We start from the raw sequence: 22126 nt of genomic DNA, 5'->3' as shown, positions 1-22126 counted from the left end.
AGCTTCAGCGCTCTCTGTATGGTCTCAAGCAGTCACCGCGCTTGTGGAACGCGGAACTACACAAATTTCTTATCACTCTTAATCTTGTTCAGTCAAAATACGACCCCACTCTGTACTATCGGATTGTCGCTGGGAAGCTTGTCGGTGCTGTTGCCATCCACGTTGATGATCTTGCTATTGTTGGTGAAGACTCTTTCGTGAACGAAATCATCAAAGCCATCTCCAACAAATTCGAAATCTCGTCCAATAAAGAATTGACCCACTTTCTGTCACTCGACATCAGTCGTGATATCCCTGGTCAAAAAGTCTTCTTGTCTCAAGCTCATTATATTCGAGAGATTGCTGAGCAATTCCTACCATCAGGTTCTCCCTCTGTCAAGACTCCGACCGATGCTGTGTTCAAGGATCTGAAACCTCGTACTGAAGGTGAAATGAAGTCTCCGGGTCACTTTTCAAGCCTTATCGGTGCCCTTCTCTGGGTCGCGCAATGCACTAGGGCCGATATTTCTTTCGCAGTTAGTCGACTATCCCAATTCCTACGAGATCCTTCCTCCACCCACTGGACTGCTGCCCTACGAATTCTTAACTATCTAGTGTCAACTGCCGATCTTCGTCTCACGCTAGGGGGTTCCGCCACCTTTTCAGGATACTCCGACTCGGACTGGGCTGAAGACCGTCACGACAGGCGCTCGACCACTGGCTACACCTATCGTTTTGGTGTTGGTCCCATCTCTTGGAAATCTCGCAAGCAAACGACTGTCTCCCTCTCCAGCACTGAAGCCGAATACAAAGCAATGTCTGATTCCTGCCGCGAGGGCCTCTGGTTGAAAAACCTTTTAGCTGAACTGAATATACGACCTCCCTCAGCCATACCACTACATGTCGACAATGAAGGTGCCGAGGCTCTTGCTCGCAATCCTCAACATCATGCCAGGACTAAACATATCCACACCCGTTATCACTTTGTCCGTGAATGTGTTAAGAATAATGATATCGCTATGTTACACGTTTCCACCAAGGATATGCTTGCGGATCTATTAACAAAACCTCTTCCTCGAGTGATGCTTGAACGCCATCGTGCCATGTTTGGCATAGTTTGATTTTTTTTCTTTCTCTGTTTTTGTATTATGTCTCTTCTTGTCTGATTTTTTTTTTTTACTGTCTCATTCTTAGTGTATATTTGTGTGTGTTTATTTTTTTTCTCATACTCAGTGAAGTTAGCTGGACGCAAGGGGGGGTGTTGGAATAGTCACGACGTCATTACCTGAACATCGCTGTATTCCATTATCTTTCTCACGATTGATGTGCTTACCATCTTCCTTCACATCTCATCATTTGTAGACCATCTAGTGTTTCTCATCTGATCCTCTGATCAATGATCAGTGATCGCTATTTCTCATCGGATCAATCTACTTGTGTTCTCTTTCTACTAAGCTATTACATAAAGCTTACGTATCAAACTTTGTATATAGACTTCCTAGAGCCACACCAGGAAAGGGCTTTTCTCCTCACCCTTTCCGCATTTCACTCGTGTGCTCTAGGTAGGTCTATCTTTGTTTTCTTTTGTCCTTTTCTTATGTTTGTGTTGTCTCATGAAATACTAAGGCTAATACCCTTTCCGCATTTCACTCGTGTGCTCTAGTCCATCGCAACAGATGTCGCGACACGATGGAACTCCTCGTATTACATGTTTCGAAGGCTTTTACGACTGCAAGAAGCTTGCGATGAGTACTGTAAGGCTCCAACCTATAGGAAGTTTGCTCTCTCACCACTCGAGTGGAATTATGTCAAGCAAATGTGTGAATTTCTCGAACCTCTCAGCTATGCAACCGACTTACTTTGCCAGTCAAGATACCCAACAATGCATCAAGTGGTACCTATTTATGTTGTGGTCATACGAGGTCTCAAAGCGGTAAGTGATCAATCAATCCTTTATTACATTTTCATTAGGCTAATATAAAATCAACTTCAGGTTGTCAACCGATACGATCATGAACAACTCATACCTGCATCCCAAAAGATGATTACCAAGCTTGAAGATTATTTCAAAAAAGTTCTTTCTAAACCTGCTCCCATTTGTGCTACGATTTTGGATCCGCGCCTCAAGTTATCATATTTTCAAGTAAGTTTAGATATCAAACATACATTTTTACTTAGCGCTCTGTACTGATTAAGATTTTGATTGATCAACACATAGGAACGAGAGATGTTCTTGGCCGATTACGATCTCTTTATTCCCAACATCAGGATGATGTTTGAGCGTGAGGCAAGGAAGTTTGAGGTTGAAGCACAAGTCAGCAATCAACCAACTACTAGATCAACTGTCATGTCTACTTCCCAGTTTTTTGAAGACGAGATTTTTGGTGTCCAAGATCAAGAACAGGACCAATCAATTTTAGGCGAGATCAATTGATACCTCAGTGATAAACTTGAACCTCGTATAACCCAACCTTTAACATTTTGGTCATCTCGACAGGATATCTATCCTGGATTGGCGAAGATGGCAATGCAGATGCTGGCCATCCCAGCAACAAGTTGTCCATCGGAAGGAGTTTTCAGCAAGTCTAAGAGAATCTTGGGACCCCAGCGTGCTAATCTTGCTTCATTAAATGTTGAGGTCCTTTTATGTATCAAAGATTGGTACCGTGTTTTTGGTCCTTTGTATAGGACCGACGCTATGCCTGATACTAAGATGCCCATTGTGATAGATTAGTTCCTTTCAAATTTGTATCTTTTTTGTTGTTTTCTTCCTTTATAAGCCTTTGCAAAGCACACGTATAGCCTGTTGTCTGAACCACTATATCCGTCGGATATCCGTCGGTTACTTTTTTTTCTTACTTTGTCGCCCGACCCCCGAACCGACGGATTATCCGGTTTGGGGGGGTTTCTCTCACCTCAGCCGACATCCGGACCCGTCGGGTCCCCGGCGGAGCATCCGACGGATCTGGATGTCGGGGCTCGTTCAATCGAACCCAGTTATGTACGTGAGTCTTTATAAGCGATTTTGGAATTATTGAATGAGTGGTAGGGTGTGAAAACTGCCTCAACGGTTATTTCCCGACAAACTCCGTAACGAGATTTGACAGTACGCTATTTCTGATGTTTTTCAATCGAGGAATGGCCTGAACACGCCGGATACCGCATTGTCAGACCGGATTTTGGCCGAATATCCGTCGGAGAATCCCTCGGATCCAAATGCCGGAAAGGCCTTTGAAATCATCCGGTGGCCGGAAAATCCGTCGGTTCGGTTGTCGGAATGACCTGAACACGCCGGATACCGGCCGGTGCCCATCTTGAACTTGACAGTCTGTGATATTGATCCAATTTCCTGGACCATTTTAGACTGATTGCAAATTAGTGGCTCTCAAACCTGACCCAGTTTCAAAAAACCCGGTTGCCCCAGTTGAATTTTTGGCTGGGAGCTGTCAACAAATGTCAACTTGATACACAAAGTTACTGCCAAAAAACAACTGGGTCAACTGGGTTTTTTGAAAACCGGGGCAGGTTTGAGAGCCACTATTCTTCAGGGAAGAACGAAGTCAAAACATAAAGAAAGCTTGATTAACGCTCATCGAGATGAAGCAAACAAACCGATATGTATTCAGGAAGTAAGTTGTCAATCTTAAACTTAATGCTTGAGTATAAGAAAAATGTAAGTGAACAGATAGGAACAGATCTCTTCAGATATACATGCTGAAGTTGAGTTTTTCTGAGACGATTCGTGTTGATTCCTTGTTTCGACAAAGTTCAAAGATATGGCGCAATCAGAGCCCGCAGTGTAACGTGCACCAAAAGCAAAGGGACTCGAGATCCAAGGAGAACCAAGCAGGACAGACCAGAACCTACCAGGTCCAGAACCCAAGAAGTTTCAAGTGGCCGAGATTGATATGTACACGCCAACCAATCTTTCCTTGAGATACTTCAGGACATTTATGTGTATCTTCGTAAGATTAGACAATTGCTTTAATCACTTTAATATTTTTTAGCCTGGGGATATCTGTCTGTCTGGGTGGGCATCGGAGGATTCCGACATGATAGTCATGACGATTTGAATCAATATATCATGAACTAAGTTCTTTTAGCGTAAATTCCATTGTTGAGTGAAAATGTTTCATTCCCACCGGTGTTTAACACAGACCTTAACTTGAAGTCTCTGTTATTAATTTTGAATCGCATTGCTGAGTTACGCTGAGTTTAAGACAAACTCTTTGATAGCAAACTCACTTCAACACAATCTTCAATCAATGGAATCAGCCTAAATTATAAAGTCCCTCTCGGACGAGCGAGTTTCGTGACTCGTCCACGAGTTTCGTGACTTGTCCGAGAGGGACTTGAGTAAGTTAGCGGATAAGTTTACTATAGATTCTTATCAGTTTTTTGATATAAGTCTCCTCTTTCTTTGTTGATACGTAGATTGTAATACCACTTGCTACGACGTGCATTCACAAATAACCTTTTTCATCTTTGACCATATGTACAAAGATTTATGTGTATGTATACTTAACATATTTGGTGAGAAATTGTTTGATTGAAGGTTTACAAATTAATTTCTATTGTTTACTGTCAATTTCAAAAAACTTGTCCAATTCTGAACGGCTTTTCCCGCAAAACTCGAGCATATTGGCGCTGAAACTTTGGCAAGTTTGTGCAATCGACACTAATAGACAGTACACCAGTTATTTTCATAACTCGTCCTTGACAAGTCTCTCGTTCTAAACTCAATTTTCACGTATCTTTCGTCTTCTGGGTTTTTATCATTTTCAATTAAAATCAACAATTACACCACGAAGCTCCTAAGCGAGGTTTTTATTCAATCCAAAAGATATATACCCATTGGTCTCATAGCCAAGTCATTTTGGAAATTATCTCATCATCGCAACATCTCATCTCGTTTTTTTGAATCCTTCATATCATATTCTTCAACTATTTCTAGAATCCCTTGCGTGGTTTTGATTTTATCATGAGTTTCTTGGCTCTACCAAAGACAACTAAGCGGCGACGGAGAGGAGGCCACGCAGAATTGACGAACATTGACACAGATTCAGTACCTCCACCTTCATGTTCAAATTCAAGCCCTACACCTCCTAGCCCCCCAAATACCTCATATACAATCCAATTGGCATCTTGGTCTCGACCTAAAAAACCTTCTGCTCATCAATCTGGTTTTAGAATTGGTCGTGGTTCATTCTTAGTTAGTGAATTCATTTGTTTCCCTTCATGAATTCTTTGAAGGCTCATTGATCATTATCTATTTTTCGTAGCCTTTCAATCATTCGAAATTGATTCATGAAGCTTTTATTGAATCTAAAATATTTATCAGGAAACTCAAGACCATGAATCGGATTCCTCAAGATAATCCTGAAATGAATTCACCAATTCAACCTCCAATTATGTTATCCAAACCGATGCTTATTCCCCAATCTACTGCAGGAACACCTTCAGCTCCATTTTTAAGATGTGCAACTGAAGAATTGAATCAATCTACCAATCGCATATCAATCGAACTCTTCACCGATTTTCTCGATCTAACCAATGCACTTCTGTTAGCTGGAATTGGTACTGGTTGCGCTGCATCTGATTTACAAGATTATCATGAGTTGAGTTGGATTTTAACGATTTTCTTTAGAATTTTAAATTTTGACTAATTCTTCTTTTGTAATCTTTTGATTTGTAGGACATTCCATTTTCCACCCCCAGCCGAACAAGATTTCTCGACACCACCACCTGAATATTCAAACGAACCGAAGCCAATCGACCGATTTATTTTAAAGTCAAATGAATATCTCTTCAGACCGCGCGGATTAGAATGTCAAATCTTAACAAATCAACAAATTCGAGATCTTTTCAATTTATTGGATCCATTGAAGAATTTAAATCAGAATGAAATATCAAGACTCTCTTCACCAACTCCTCAAGCTGCTCCAACCCCATCCCATCAGTCTATCGGGTCCTTACCTTCTGAATATTCCACACTGGCTTTACCACTCAAATTGACTCTTTTGTCTCATTTTCCTGTCAGAATCAAAGGTATAGATCAAATCTATACTATCAAGAATTCCACTTCTAAAGTTGGCTCTACTAGTAGCACTCCTTCTACCTCTCCTTCAAATCCACAATCTCATTATTGGCATCATAATTCTGAGCTTGAAGATTCGGCTAGATCTAACTTGTTGGCTTCTGATCCGGCTTATTGGATCTTGATTGATAAATTTTGAAGTGAACACTCTCCTTTTTGATCTTTCTTGATTTCTTGATTACTTTGCTTTTGAACTTGACTTTTCTCTTGATCTCATCTTTGGTCTTGTCTTCTGGACTTTTTTCTTTCCTCCGTTCCTTTCAAGCCAGCAGGCTTTTGTGTGCTTCTGTCGTCTTATTTCCATATCTCTCTCTCTCTTAGCAAGCATTGAATCTTTCATCTTTATCTAGAGCTCTTGTTTGATTAACCTCTTATTTATTCGCCCAATCGGTGCTGGATTTTATCTGCTCATTTCATCAACTCGTTTTTAAATCAACTCGTTTTTAAAATAGTCGCCATTCGAAGTTTGAACAGATTGAAATGACCGATAACATTGTCCAAAAGAAATTGGCAATTGATATTTTCAAAATAAAGAACTATCCTTTTGCTACAGCCTTGCAAAGGTTTCAGGCTCATGAATGATACACTATGGTGTAGACTACCTCGAACCTTGCCGGTGTCTATAACCCGTCCGCAAAAATGGTGGACACAGATTTCCTCACGGGTGCCAGTGATTTGGCAGAAACATTGGGGATCGCTCTTTCTGGGGTCAACGTTGAGTGTTATGAGATCGTGATAGGTGGATTGTAATATGATGTGTGATCTTCATGTGTACCGGTTTAAATGGAAGTCGTGAAGTGATGGGACGGTTAGATCATAGGCTGAAAACACAAGTACAATCAGACAAGAGGGTTTCTTGATCCATGGTGCAGCAGGTTTCTGTGCTTCAAGCACATCACATTTTCTTTTTGTTTGCCAGGGCTTTGAATCAGAGGGGATGGTACAGTTGCTGCAGAGACGGAATAGGTCAACTCATAACCGCAAATAAGACTAAACTTTTAATGGAAGCAAGCACGATTGGAGATGGATTGGTAGACCTGAAACGGAACAACGAGCAGAAGAGATGTAAAATGATGATTGGCGATAAGGTTCAAGATAACTTGGTAAATTCATATATACCAGGCGGCGGCGGGACTCGAATCATCAGGTCATTCTTCATTTTCTAAAAGCTTGATAATCGTGAGCATTTATGACCGCGACCTTACCCAGTTATTCTTCGTATGAAGTCCAATCATATAGCTCACCACCAACTTGTCATCAATCCCTTCACTGCTTCAACTTTCTCCTCTTCCACGACGTTTCTTCGAATCGTGTGATCTGCCACAACGCCCAGTCTCATCTACGTGTATTGACCCAAGACTCACCTCTTACAACCCAACAACAGTGATCACTTGCATCACACTTTCGCGAAATGATAGCAAAATACGTTATCCAGGGTCAAGCTCAAGCTCAATGCGAGGCTGTCGTAGGGGTCCAGCCTGTCAGCGTGGTAAGGACATCGATTATGTCAATTATGCTGAAGCATATCCAGTCGCTGAAACTGACATACAATGTGCCCATGTCAAATAGTCACTTTTGATCTTTTTCAGTGGAATAATCTTTGTTCAATTTGGTGTATTCTGCATCGCACGCGCTGATAGAGTACCAAGGACTGTGATCATCTCAGCTGTTACAATCACCATGATTCATATTGGTCAGGTTTTCTTAGAGTTCTGGGTAAGGTTTTTCTTGCATTTTCTTTTGTTCGTCATTTCAATTGACTCCCAAGAAAACATTTACAATCTAAAACAGACATTACATCAATCAACCAATCAATGTATTTCTGGGGAAGCTTATTCATTCTCATTGTATGAGTCTTTTCAGACTTTTTTCACTCTTTCAGTCACCTGGGCTGTTCAGTAAGTAATCTTCTATATAAACAAATCGACATGAACATCTACCATATATACTAATAAATAATTCCTTGTCTAATCTTTGAACAGATGCCACTTTTCCCGACTGATTGGTAAACTCATGGGTCGACCGAAATGGTGGATCTGTTTAGCTGGATCTCTATGCTTATCATCATTAGTAGGAGGAATAGCTTCATCTCTGCAATTCATGATGCTCAATCCAGATAACAAAGCAAAAAAATTAGCTCCTTTAAAGCTTGGATCATGTCTTACAGGATTTTATACACTCTGGTTAATTAGTAATGCTGTTTATGATATTATAATCAGTTGGATGTTGTCAACCGAGGTACTTAGGCATAGGGCCGAGATGAAGACGGACTCCATTAGATCAACCTTATTCAGATTGATGATGTTAACGTTAAGGTCAGTTTCGTTTGATGCCCAATGAACCTCACCTAATCAAAGTTTACTGACGTTTTCGTTCTATATCAGGACCTTCACCTTATCCTCTATTCTGGGTCTGATGTCAGCTGCCGCAATTATAGGTGAGTTCTGAATTCTTAGGACTATCGATGAATGAGCTCTCAAGTATCGGTTCCTTACAAACTGAATAATTTGATACACTTCTATCAGCATTACAATTTACCCCTACAACAGCTTTCCAGTCTCTGAACCGGTTACACACCCTAGTGTTTGTCTCGAATGGCTTCATGAATAGGATCTACTTGATATCATTTTGTAAGAATCTGTTCCAAATCAAAAGACTCGAGTTTGTTCTAGAATGAGAAAGTTAACATTTTTCAAAAATTCTCTAGTTTCTAGTATCGTACCCAAACCACCAACATTATATTCAGATTCTTGTGTAGCATCATTAAACATAATCAATAATTCAAAAGAGAATATGATCAATAATATTAATCATGATATTCATTCGAATTCAAATCATGAAGAAAGAACTACAAGCCAAGCTATGACTTATACCGTTGATATTCGTACTACTGAAGATTGATTTTATCAATTACTTGTCATCTCTCTCAAGAAATCATCCATTCTTTTAGAATTGATGTTCTTTTGTGAATATTTTCATGATTTTATTTTGTCAAGATAATAAGAATTACCTTTTTAAGCAGCTTATGTGTATATCTAATCTTGTTTGATACATTAAAGTGACTTCTGTTCGAATGTAAGTAGATAACACCAAAATGATGCATTCCTTTCAACATTGATTTTCTGTGTTGATACTTTTTGCAACTACACTCTTGTGTTAAGAATTAACTTGTAATTAAGTATTGATATCTTATTTTATTGTTAAAATTGACCTTCATGAATTAAAATCGACAACATCCTATCTAAAACATAATACTACATTCACTTCGAACACAATCTTTCCGCTTCGAATGAAAAGCCTCGAGTGCAAAAAAACCGCATTTGGGTAGGTAGTCGATGTTAAGAGACCTTCAAGACTGCATTTTTTCACCTGAGCAAATGACTAGAAACGACGAGAAATAATTTGGCTATACATCAATTGTTTCTTTTTATCATTGCACTTCAGATTTGTTCATACAACTGTAAAATCAAACCATCATCATAATACAGTTCAACAACATGAAAATAAAGACACCATTATAAAAATAAGGAAAAAACATGATCACTGATAGTTTTGATTTTGACATATCACATCTTGATTAGATATTACAACAAATATCTTCCCGATCATCATCATAAATTACATCCAAGTCCTTTCAATAGAAACGAAAAGATTTGGTTTTTAAAATAAGGTGGCCGCTGAACTTGCCAATACTACTGAATCTCTCTCCTTACATTTCATCACTAAAGATATAACATTCAAAAATCAGTTTCCCAAAGTAAAACCCACCCAAAAGGATTGTTTGAAATATACTGACCAAAGATCACCTTCTTATCCTCCTTCCACATCATTGTCTCAAGTGTTTCACCCGGGTAAACGGACCCCACAAACCTTGCTTTTACATCGGAAATCTTGCCAAATTTCTCCATTACCGCCTTTGCTGCAAATCCAAAAAAACAAAGTCCATGTAAGATTGGAGATTTGAATCCTCCGACCGCTGCAAATTCTGGATCTATATGTAATGGATTACTATCTCCACTCAATCTATATAATGCAGCTTGATTTGAATCGGTCTTTGCAATCGAAATCGCATCTGGTGCTCGGTTTGGTGGTTTGTTCAAGGCCGTTGCCGCTCCTCGGTCTTTTCCTACTTTTTTACCTCCGAACCCACCTGAACCTCGAATGAAGAGGGTTCCTTGATTTTCAAATAACAAAGTCCCACTATCCTTATCATAGGTATGAACTATGACCACTACTGACGCAGCTTTACCCTTATCTGTTGCTTCAAGAATTCGTGCATGATTGACTAAGGTCCCGGAGGTCGGAATCTCACGCGTTTTGATGGCCAGGTATTGTTCACCGTGTAACAACATCATCGGGTTAAAGTTAGGAAGCCAATCGACTTTGTATACATATAGCCAACAAAATCAGTATTCTACATATATAATGTGCCGTCAAGATTAAGGTATAAGTCATACGTACATGGCAGCTGCTTGCAGGCCTCGTTGAAAGCAATCACTCCATAGGTAGGAATGACTTGAAAGTCGGAACTGCCTTCAAACACATATTTCAATTCCTTTTCGGTCGCACCTACACCCAAGTTGTACAAGATACAATCTCGTTCGGTGTAAGGAAGTTCAATCGGATCAATCGTCTCCTTTTTAGCTCGAGCCACGACTTCTGAGTCTTCCGGGTCTGCGTAATCGTCCATCTGAGGAGTATCAGATTCACTAGGCGGAGCGCTCGATTCGGAATCCGCTCCAAAGTTGGCCATGATCTGCTCGATAGACTCTGACGTCGAGGTCGGATAAGTGGCGTTTTGGTCAAACTTTGTCACTTGATCCCACTTGGCTATGAGCTTTTCGGGGGTGACAGCTCCAGCTGGGAACTACAGAAAAGATGACACATATATCAAGAACCTTTCTCATTCACCACCACGAGATTTTAAAACACTCACCGAGTGTCCATAGGACCGTTGCCATCTGACCGCAGCACACCATCCACCACTAACTTCATACAGTTGGCCAGTAGCTTCCTGATTCGCCTCGCTAGTAAGATAACCAACCAATGGAGCCACAAACTCAGGCTTGAATGCTTGTACCATCTCTGCTGGCCAGATGGTAGCTGTCATGGAGGTCCCAGCGTTCGGTGCGATCGTATTACAAAAGATGTTGTTTTTCCTGCCTTCGATTGCCAAGGTCTTTGACAAACCGAGAATACCGGCCTTGGCAGTGCTGTAGTTTGCCTGAAAGAAGAATAGCCGAAATCAACACACATGACCTTAGCAGGACGCACTGCTACTTCATATTTGACACACCTGGCCAAAGTTCCCGTATAAACCAACTGCACTGGTAGTATTGAGGATTCGGCCGTATTTCTGTTTGAGAAATATCGGCCAAGCAGCATGGCAGACGCTGTAGGTGCCCCTAAGATGAACCTTTTGAACGATATCCCATTCAGCGTCGGACATAGCGATGAAACTTTTATCCCTTAGTATACCGGCGTTGTTGATGATCACATGGACGCCCCCAAAATTATCCAGAGCTGCTTTGACCACCACATCACCATCTTCGACCGACGCGACATTACTCGCGGCCTTCGCACCCAGCTTCTTAATCTCATCCACTACTTTCTCCGCCGCTTCCTTGTTCATATCATTCACCAGTACATTCGCTCCCAACTTCCCATACATCAATGCATATGCTCTGCCCAGCTATCATTGTAAGCGTTCGTCAGACAAGCTTTCATCATAGTATGATATAGAGTAACGCATCGACTCACTCCATTTCCGGCTCCAGTCACTATCACAGTCTTTCCAGAGTAACTGAGAGGCTTCGATGATTGCTTGTTCGATGATAGCTGTTTGGCTTGCTCTAAAAAGTCGAGATAATTAGCATCTGTGATATTTTCTGGGTGTTCAGCCCTCTCGAAATTGTTGATCTCGTCAAACCGAGCCATGACCTAAAGGCAAACCAGACAACACCCCACGATGAGACCATGCGAGATAGGATGATCGAGTGATAAACCTACAGCTGACGGAGTGAAAGTATCATCTGTTTTGAACACAGCACCCCGACTTCTCTCCCATCTCAGTTTACCGAACCATCCAGCGCCAGCCTCGAAGATTTGTCCACTTTCTTGGGTCTGGTCAGAGACTAGAAAGGCCACGAGTGGAACGATAGCCTCAGGTTTAAGCTCTTTCAACATCTCTGGTGGCATAATGGTTGCTGTCATTTGAGATGCAGCAACCGGTGCTATGGCATTGGCAACAATGTTATATTTTGCCCCCTCGCGAGCCAAGGTCTTAGCAAAGGTGACTTGAGATAGCTTTGCGGCGGAATAGTTGGCTTGCCTGGTATTGCGCGAGTTAAACAAGCATTGCGAGTGATTAATTCATACTCTCTTGAATCATCAACGTGCCGTGGCCGAAAACAAGCTCACCCAAAGTTTCCATAGATCCCTGCAGCGGATGCCGTCTGTTGACATCAGCAGTTACAGTTCAAAGATAGCCAGCATGAATCAGATAGGCCGATCAGAATGAATTGGATACACCAGAGCTAATGAAGTTGTATACACACATTGACAATTCGGCCGTACTTTTGCTTGCGGAAGATCGGCCAGGCAGCCTTAGTGCAAGCATAAGGCCCCTGAACATGAACTGCTTGAACAGTATCCCAATCTTGATCCGTCATTGACTTGAAAGACTTATCACGCAAGACACCCGCATTGTTGATGAGAATCTATCAAGAAGAGACCCAGAGAATTAACATTATAACCTTGAATGACTAAGCAGAACGATGACAAAACATGATACCCACATGAAGTGAGCCAAATACGTCAACGGCTTGTTTGACAATCTTGTGCCCTTCGATAACATTATCATAATTGGCAACCGCATTACCTTTTCCCTTGGATTTGATCTCAGAAACTACTTGATCGGCGGCTTGTTTGCCCATATCGTTGACCACCACGTTTGCGCCTCGAGATGCAAAGAAGAGAGCATAGCATTTACCTAAACCACCACCACCACCAGTGACGATCACAGTCTGGAAATCAAATTTAAGAATAATCAGTAAAAGCCTAATGAAAGTGGTAGGAGACGAAGATCGAGATTGTTAACTTTTTTTGAAAAATCGAGTTGATTAGAAGTCATGATTGGCTGCTAATGTGACTATTTTGAATGACGATGATAAGATTAGATAGAAAGTTGATCGATGCTTGATTGCCTTCTTGACTTGATGCGTGGTTGGTGTTTCATAAATTACGATCAAGGTCAAGAGAGGTCAACAGCAACTTATCTTGGGTTCGATATTACACACACCGCTTATCTCGGCTATCTATCTTAACCGGTAGCTCACCTCCATATATTCTCATTTGTCGATCGATCATTTCACTATTCCTTCTCTTCATACTTTGAATTTCTACATTCATCCCTTAAAAGAATGTCTTCCGCTCGAGACATCTAAAATAACACTTGAACAATATTGATCCAACCAACAAAGAACTCTATGTGCCATTCAGGAGGAAAGAAGTAATGAAAACGTCCCTGAGCTTTATAGCGTCAGAATCGGATTCACCTACTCTTGCTATGTGAAAATTAGCCCCTCAGATAGTTTGACGAGGATATCTGAGCGTTGAGCATGCTCCTTGACTGGATTCAAATGATTCAATGAAATAGGAATTGTTTGAAGTTGAAAGCTACCTTGAAGTGGAGGTGATGACAAGTGTGGTTTAAATTTTGACTCCTGCAACTTTTGTGAAAATTCATCAAAGAAACTTCGAGCACAATCCTATGATATAACATACATTGCAACATACCTTTGAGGAAGTATGTATAATAAAAAGTCTGAAGAAAGTAGATAGCTTGGAGGATATTAGGTTCCTTCAAACTAGAAAAAAAATAAAAAATTGAAACAAAAATCTTTGAACCGTGTAATTTAGATACAACTGATACAGAGCTATGGTGCAATGATAGTTTTTCACTACATGCTTCTTCGCTCCTTCAAAATTGTGAAGCCCTATGAGGGAGGGCCCCTCCAAATACAAAGTCTAACTTTGTGATTGAAACATGGATAAGTAAAACTTACAAATTAGGAACTGGATGGAAATGCTATTAATTCAAATAAAAGCTAAAATATAGGGAAGAGGAGGGAGGGATGCGAAAAATTGATCAATTTAGAGAAAAAATAGACAATTTTTTGATGATGGTGAAAATCAAAGGGTTAATGTCGGATGTGGTAAACAGCATGGTACAACACAATGACATCATTAGGGGTTGGGCGAAAAACCAACCAACCAGTTTCCAAACCCTGTTCAATCACAGTTCAAATCTTTGGGAACACTTAAGAGATGGCTCAAAATCAATATCAAAGCCACACAAAACCAACAAACATTTTTATCAATCTTTTTAGAAAGCAAAAAGATTGACCGGTATGAGATGCTTCTTGATCATGCCAAAGCTGTACCTATTCAAAACTTTTACAGCAAAAAGCAAAAAGCAATTTGCACCACTACAAGCCACGCAAACACCCTCTTGCACCTTTCACCAATCCCCAGACCCTTCTCTTCTAGCAAAAGCTAACCCAGGTACCCGCCCAAAATCTCTCGGTGCTGAGGTGAGACCCGTAACAGACGTGTAAACCCAGGAAACTTGTTTTCCTCGATCTTTGACACCTTTTGCCGGGCTTCTCAGAGGCGCAAAACCGGTTGGTCAAAATTTTGCCCAACCCCTATTGACCACAGAACATGATAACCTGTAAGATATCCAACAATGTCAGTACAGTACGTGTGAAGAAGTCTGGAATTATCTTGTTCCCTTTTGTTAATAACCAACCACAAGCACTACAGCCTTGTATTGCATGTATTGTAATTACAGTCAAACCGGAAAAGGTTGCCGCATTGGATATTTTGAAAAGTTCAAGAAGTCCGTGCGCGACGTCAACGGTAGCCAAATCTGTGGACTGGGTACCAGGTCCGGTCAGATGAGGTTTGATGATTATGACACCTCGCAGGTTCCACAAGCCTTCCCCTCCTGCATGCAGATTTCATTTGGAGATCCGATGGAAAAAGAACGATACCCACACTTTGTACACCTTCACCTCCAATTTGACCGATATGATGGCTTCCGTGGCTCGACTCGTCAGGACTTTCTCCCCCTAAACGCTTCCAGATTTGTTTTCGATAGGAAATTTGCTTACCAGCCTTTCATCTCTCAGTTGCATCAAAGCTTTTTAATTTTCTTTTTGTTTCAAACAAACCGTCGACCGTCAGCAAAAATGTCTTCTCAACACCAACACCCTGCTCTATTTGGCCAATACGGCATGAACCAAGTCCGAAACGAGAATGGTGAAACACCTTTGGCGTGAGTGTTTTTTTGTTTTCCTTGATGGGTGCTCTGCTCACGTTTTGATGTTTTAGTCCGGCCGTGAATGCGAGCGGCGGTGCGGTGTCACCCCCATTGGGTTTTGGAACTGCCGGCCTCCAATCGGTTCCTTTCTTGTCTCATCACAGTTACAGCAAAGCGGTCATGAGGTGAGACTCGCCAATCCTGATGTCTAGTTTGTTTGGTTAACTGACTCACGGTTTTGTTAGTCATAGACCGGCCGTTCCTACTGCAGCTCACGGGGTTCCAAACTTTCCCAAGTTGCCCAACTTAGGCCGCCATGATTTTCACTCAAGCGGTACGAACACGCCCGGTTCGATCACTCCGAGCGTGGCCCAGTCCAAGACGATTCATCTTGATTTGGACACTGGGGACGAGCGTGACAAACTCGACAAATTTGACTGGACCCCTCCCTTCAACAATTGTTCTGCCCGTATCTTTGAAGCCACCATGCAATCTGATCTCGGCACGGGATCCAACACCTCAGGCAAGGCGAAGGCAACCCGTATCCCTTCGGTTAGTTCCACCAGCTCCGATGATGTTGTGATCGAAGCTCCTAACAAAGGAAAAGGTACGTTTGTTTCCTTTGCACTTTTTGATGCCGCCTTGCTCACGATGCATTGATTTATGTACAGCTCCAGTGGTCAAAGTCAATGTAATGGGGTCTTACAATGTGAAGCTCAGCTACTTAATGTATACGGAAAAGGGGGTTAATCCTCTTAAATCCTCGGTTCAAAAGATGAAAGGCAGGGTTGGGAAATGGATGGCATATTGTATTGAACCGACTTCGAAGATAATTGTCTGAAAGACATGCTATTCACAGTTGCTGATACCATCAATCAAGATGCTGCACCTGGAGGGAACAGTGCGATATTCAAACTTGCTGACGCTGGTGGATCAGTAACCATCACGGGTTATATAGATTGACACAACGTGTTCAGCAGGAGCAAGGGTCGCAAGATAGGTAGCGATGCCAACATTCAGGAGTTTTTCGCTGCGGTTCAGCTAGCTCGTTTGACAGAGGCCGGGCTTAGTATCTCCATGGCTGACCCGGCCAAATCTGCCAAGATGGCCAATACGGTCAGTCCCGAATATGTAGGTAATTGTTTTTCATCGGGTTTACTTACCATCTGTCACTCTGGCCAGAAAATCGCAATGGCACAATCACGGCTCAAAGCGATGAGCGCAATGAACAACTCAAGTGTCACGTCTTCCCAGTTAGCCGATTCCATTCCACTAGATCCCATTCAAGTCAAGCTTGAGTCTCTCATCAAAAAGTATGGCAGTTTGGAAAACCATAGTCGCGAAGGATGGCGAGTTTATAAGCCACATGAAGCTTCAAAATACATGCAAATGAATTACGAGCATCTGCACAAGTGGGCTCAAGAGCTGGTTAGTGTTCATAACATGTGCCTTGCCTTTGTACCTCTCACTGATGATGATCCACACCAGGCCAAAAAACAAGCTGGAGTGGACTTGGAAAATCCTCCGATGTATCTCGAAGGCTTCAAATGGACCGACGTCAAAAGGCCATTGTTGATGTCTGCTCCTCCCCCTTCCGCCAAGAAGAACAAGCACGGTGAGGGTGACATTGGCCACATTGATTCACCTGGTGGGTATGCTGAATGCCAAGGGTTTCACATTTGAGTCAATCGTGACGAGCTCGAAGAAATCAAGAAGTACTGCACGATGGACGAATTTCTCGACTACACGGGAATCACTCCATTTTTCATGCGTGAACTTGCGGAGATTCTGGCCGATCACCACATCGACAGCTTCGAACAATTTTTGTTTCCTGATCTCATGAACATATGTGACATGTTGGGGTTGGGAATCTCTTGGGGCATGGCCATGAAGCTTTTTGCTCAAAGCCGCATGTTTTATCAACAGACACTGTAAACATCATTCAACTTCCCCAAATTGTAAGAGGAAAATGATTAATAGTACAGTTTGTCATAAAAGAATCTAATACTGCACACCTGAGCCATTTCACCCACACTACATATGTGCGGCAAGCTAAGTCAATAGTGGGCTATCATGTACATACAGGTCTGCTCAGTTTTTTGCCCACCAGCAGAAATAAATCACATGTTATACCACATGTAACTTTTTTTACTTTGAAAAAATTGTGCCCAAAATTCACTACATATAATTCTGTAGGTCCTCAGGCAATATTGTTGAAGCTATTTCTTAGTAACAGAAAGGGTGTTACATGTAGTTGAGTTCATGAGATTACACCAAAACATTGAGTCAGTGTATGTAGTCAATCTTTGGAATGCTTTTTTTTGATCTCAAAAAAGTTACAGCATGTATTACATATGCATAACTTATCCTGATGAGCAGATAACTGAGCAGAACTGTATGTACATGATAATCACATATTCACTGAGCCTGCTACACATATGTAGTGTGGGTGTTATGGCTCAGGTGTGGAGTGATAGATCATTTTATGACAAATCATACTCCCAATCACTTTTTCCTGCCCACTTGGGGAAGTTGAATAATGTTTGCAGTGAGATCAAGAAGGAGATTGCTAGTTACAAAACCCCCAGCACTCCAAAACCTCCTTCGACTGTTAAGGAGACTTGATCCGCGGACACCGTTCAAATCACCCCAACCGCCCCTCGCGCAGGCCCTAGTAGTATGCCTTACAATGCCCCTCGTGCCAGTGGCAGTGGTTCTACCTTTTAAAATGTTTCTACACACCACTATGGGTGATACTTGTGAAGATGTCTAGCGCTCGAGTATAAAACAGTTATCGTGGCTTTGCCGTTTGAAATAGGAACCTGGAGTAATCAGGTGCTGATGTAAGTGAAACGGCACAAGCCTCAACTGCTACGAAGAGCACTAAAAGATACGAGACAGACCTGGAGTAATCAGGTGCTGATGTAAGTGAAACGGCACAAGCCTCAACTGCTACGAAGAGCACTAAAAGATACGAGACAGACCTGTGCGAAAAGCAACAGGAATCGTAGGCAAAAATTGATACGAAAAGTGAGTAAAGAGAATAAAGAAAAATTTCTTTCCGATCATATTAGTTACTAACCTGGAGTAATCAGGTGCTGATGTAAGTGAAACAGCACAAGCCTCAACTGCTACGAAGAGCACTAAAAGATACGAGACAGACCTGACCACACAAGATGTTAGTAAAGATAGAAGAATAGAAAGTGAAACGCTGAGACAAACCTGTGCGAAAAGCAACATGAATCGTAGGCAAAAATTGATACGAAAAGTGAGTAAAGAGAATAAAGAAACTGTAAAGATAATGTTAATATAAAGGTTAGGACAGCGTTGAAATCGTTGATTTGAGTAAGGGAAACACTTACAATTTCTTTCCGATGAGGAAAGAAATTGTGTAGTGCAACAGTGACCTATATATATAAGATATGAAATGAAAACAAATTAAACACTCGGACATAAAAGAACCACTCAGGTCACATGCGACCTATTCCCAAATTAAAAGAAACCACTGTAACAACAACCAACATTCCCTATTCGCACTCATCTCTTCTTCATTCGTTCATTAATTCACCTAACACAAATCTTTAATTTGACCAGCGTTCTCAACTTGAACCGGAAGTCCTTGACGGTAGTTCAACATAGGTAAACTTGAAATATATGAACAAACGTGGTTATTAGATACCACGACAATACTCCTTATTCAGCCTGGTCATGACCTTTGCAATTCCCTTATGTGCAATTATGGATGAATGAAAGATTGTGATGTGACCTTCTTATGGCTTTCAGTTTGGAGCCTCGCTTTCTTATGATACCTGTGTGTGACCGATTTGTTGTCTTTGCGCTCTATTATGTGTCTGTCTGTGTGAGCTACGTTGTATCACGCCAAAGAGCCTTTTGCAAGTTTCATGAGATGCAAATACGAAATGAACAAAGTATGCATTATGGCCCCAGACTTTTGCATAACCTGAAGAGTTCAACTCGTGAGCAAGTGACCCTTGCCTCAACATTCAAAAACCTTACCGCGCTCATCAAGATGTTTGCATTTCAACTTTGCTCATAAGAGACTTGAAAGGAAAGGGAAACAGCCGTGGAAGCAACATGCCTGCGGACAGAGGTGTTGGGCAATATATTGATTGTGGGACAGGCTCAGTGAAGTTGACAGTATGCGGCCAACACAGAAGTCAACCTATGACTTGCGAATTGGGCACAGTGGTTCATCAAATAACACAGGACTTTTGGATTTCACGCACACATAATCATGTTTTGACACACACAAAAAAAATCTTCTCAGAAACATCGTGTTCAAACAAAAACAAGTGACAAGACGACAAGAAGAACGACAAGCCACCAATGTGGTTAAACAATTTACGTTGTGGTTAATTAATTTGCGTTACGATTACCTGGCACAGTAAGAAACAAAGTAGTCAAACTATTTGAGGCATGAATAACCGACAAAGTAAGCAATTCAGTCAGGAGCACGCAGAGAGCCTTTCAAAACAGGTCAGGGAATGTTTAACATCTCAATCTTGAAATCTGGAATTGAACTGATCCCAATAAAAATCGGTAGTATAACCACTGTTTACCATCAACGGTTGCATAAGCTTGCGCATCATAACCCGCCCGGCCAATCGCAAAAGGTATGTAGCCTTATCCTCGATTAAATGCCAAACCTTTTCCCTTTGAAGCCTTTTTTTCATTGCAGCAAACGCCTTCTCAATTGGGTTAAGGTCAGGTGAATACGCAGGTAGATATACCAAGAGGATCCCTCTTTCTCGGCAGATCTCCTCAATGTCACCACCATGGTGAATTTTGGCATTATCGAGGACCAAAACTGAGTTGGGAGCAGGGTAGGCATTCATGACAGGTAGCTACGAACGAAGACATCATGCAATCAACGTCAGTTCCTTAATCAGGCAGAGAAGCTTCTCTTGCACGCACCAAGTGACGCTTCAGAAACATCTCCACATGGATACGTTCCACTGGACCCTTCACCACAACACCAGCTATCATTCCTTGTTCCGCTACCGCTGGAAGGATTGTCCAGTGATCTTTATTGCCGTAACGTTGTGGTGATCAATTTATGGGATCAATTAAAAAATTCACAATTACCAGTTTACCAGTTTATTAGCAGGATTCAGCAGGAAAGAAAATTCGAAATGGAGGTTTTTGATCAATTGAAGCTCTTGTAGGCTTATGTATTGGTCATTAGGTCAACATTACATCATTTTTTATTTCACATTATATATTAAGATCATTATAGTTTACTTACAAATTTATTACAAAAAGAAAGAAAGAAAAACATAAGAAAAATTCGAAATTATAGGTATAAAGGTTGGAAAATGGTTTTTAGGTTAGTAAAAATAAAGTTATGGGTATTATGAGGTTAGAATATGAAAGAACAACATTATATTATACTATGACAATTTTAATCTTCAAGGTTGATAAGTAGAAACAGAAGTTATTAGGGAAAAGGCACTTTTTCGAAGTTGGTAAACAAGAGGTACACGTGTAGTTTGGTTGTGTAATAGTGGTAGTGATGGAATTTAAGGTTGCCAAGAGGATTTTTCGGGATTTTTAAGGTTATAGATGATGATGTCATATTACAAGAGCAAGAAAAAGAGAGTAGTAGCTGTGAAAAGTGAAGAAAATGGGTGAAATTCGTGGAAAATGGAGGTTTTCAGCTAATTACATATGTCAAATGACGTCAGAATAGGTTGGTAGATGGCTCATTCAACGCAGAAGAGTGGATTACATAATGTACAAACTTTAAATCATTAGTAATGGAGGTGTGTGTAAAAAGTTATAAGGCAAATAAAGAATTGGTGTGAATCTCGAATTTACAGTCACAAGTCACATGTAACACTAAAAACTTTAACTTCACAACTCAATATCTTACTCATCACTCATCAGAAGTAGATCATGTAGGTGTCAGAAATGATCAGTAACACGTGGGCTACAAGATGCACTTTAGTAATCAAAAATTGGAGCACATCTGAAAAAATTCGTAATCTCAAAAATTGGGTTTCAGCTAGTTTACAAGGAAAAAATCACCTGTATTCATCATAAGAAGTGCTGTACATCATATTATTGCGTCATTGATCACTTTTAGCTGTGAAAATTACATCATTTATTAGTAACAAAATCATTACATTGCGTCATCATAGGGTTTTTAGGGAATTTTGGGCGGATTTGATTGGTTTTGAGGCTGTTGACCATTGTAAAAGTTCTAGTACATTGTTATATATACTTTGAGAGGGTTTTGGGACTGTGGTTCCCCTTTTTTTTCTTTATCATTTACGCCATTATTATTTTGTTTATCATTATAAACTTATTTTAATAGTACCTGGTCACTTAAATACGCCCTTTATTACAATTATAAAGAGAAATTTACTTTAGTTTTATAGTCATAAAGACTTATTGGGAATAATATCAATCAGATATTGCTTATTTCTTTTAGTTATCAATTGGGAATAACACTATAGCAGTGTTGATAGTAATACAAAGTGTGCTTTTGAAGTTAAATTACGTGTGAAGATATATTTCTCTGGTGCCTTATCAGTACTCAATACAACAGAGCTCTTTCTGATTGTGTTGTTTTAGAAGAGCAGTCCTTAGACAACTTCTACTAGTCATTTTATTAGTGGATTATCCTCTTCCAGCTCTGTATAACCCTTGTTGGGTTATAAGTTCTACAACGTTTGGTTCAAACCGTGCGAGTGCCTCTGGGG

General features: G+C 40.9%; 4 protein-coding genes across 4 annotated transcripts; 3 read left to right on the top strand and 1 right to left on the bottom strand.

Moving 5' to 3' along the window:
• Nucleotides 1-4717: 4717 nt before the first annotated feature.
• MELLADRAFT_77365 (uncharacterized protein) lies at nucleotides 4718-6604 on the top strand (the record flags this gene model as incomplete). Its single annotated transcript, XM_007408115.1, has 3 exons — nucleotides 4718-5191; nucleotides 5262-5596; nucleotides 5675-6604. The coding sequence occupies 3 exons, from the start codon at nucleotides 4961-4963 to the stop codon at nucleotides 6213-6215; spliced, it is 1107 nt and encodes a 368-aa protein (XP_007408177.1).
• A 731-nt stretch (nucleotides 6605-7335) lies between these two features.
• MELLADRAFT_74531 (uncharacterized protein) lies at nucleotides 7336-9326 on the top strand (the record flags this gene model as incomplete). Its single annotated transcript, XM_007408116.1, has 7 exons — nucleotides 7336-7565; nucleotides 7646-7792; nucleotides 7868-7974; nucleotides 8059-8391; nucleotides 8461-8513; nucleotides 8602-8706; nucleotides 8784-9326. 7 exons carry the CDS (start codon nucleotides 7488-7490, stop codon nucleotides 8975-8977), a joined length of 1017 nt encoding a protein of 338 aa, XP_007408178.1.
• A 154-nt stretch (nucleotides 9327-9480) lies between these two features.
• Nucleotides 9481-13300, bottom strand: MELLADRAFT_77364 (uncharacterized protein; the record flags this gene model as incomplete). Its single annotated transcript, XM_007408092.1, has 11 exons — nucleotides 9481-9798; nucleotides 9873-10457; nucleotides 10538-10943; nucleotides 11013-11300; nucleotides 11373-11768; nucleotides 11837-12016; nucleotides 12086-12407; nucleotides 12497-12531; nucleotides 12634-12795; nucleotides 12874-13101; nucleotides 13176-13300. 11 exons carry the CDS (start codon nucleotides 13206-13208, stop codon nucleotides 9737-9739), a joined length of 2697 nt encoding a protein of 898 aa, XP_007408154.1.
• Nucleotides 13301-15330: 2030 nt separating this feature from the next.
• MELLADRAFT_105018 (uncharacterized protein) lies at nucleotides 15331-17084 on the top strand (the record flags this gene model as incomplete). The annotated part of the gene is made up of 6 exons (XM_007408117.1): nucleotides 15331-15416; nucleotides 15473-15586; nucleotides 15647-16008; nucleotides 16261-16350; nucleotides 16402-16517; nucleotides 16584-17084. The coding sequence occupies 6 exons, from the start codon at nucleotides 15331-15333 to the stop codon at nucleotides 17082-17084; spliced, it is 1269 nt and encodes a 422-aa protein (XP_007408179.1).
• Nucleotides 17085-22126: the final 5042 nt, after the last annotated feature.

Source organism: Melampsora larici-populina (genome assembly GCF_000204055.1).
Source record: "Melampsora larici-populina 98AG31 unplaced genomic scaffold MELLAscaffold_11, whole genome shotgun sequence".
Classification (NCBI taxonomy): domain Eukaryota; kingdom Fungi; phylum Basidiomycota; class Pucciniomycetes; order Pucciniales; family Melampsoraceae; genus Melampsora; species Melampsora laricis-populina.
This window is presented reverse-complemented; position numbering and strand designations above follow the sequence as displayed.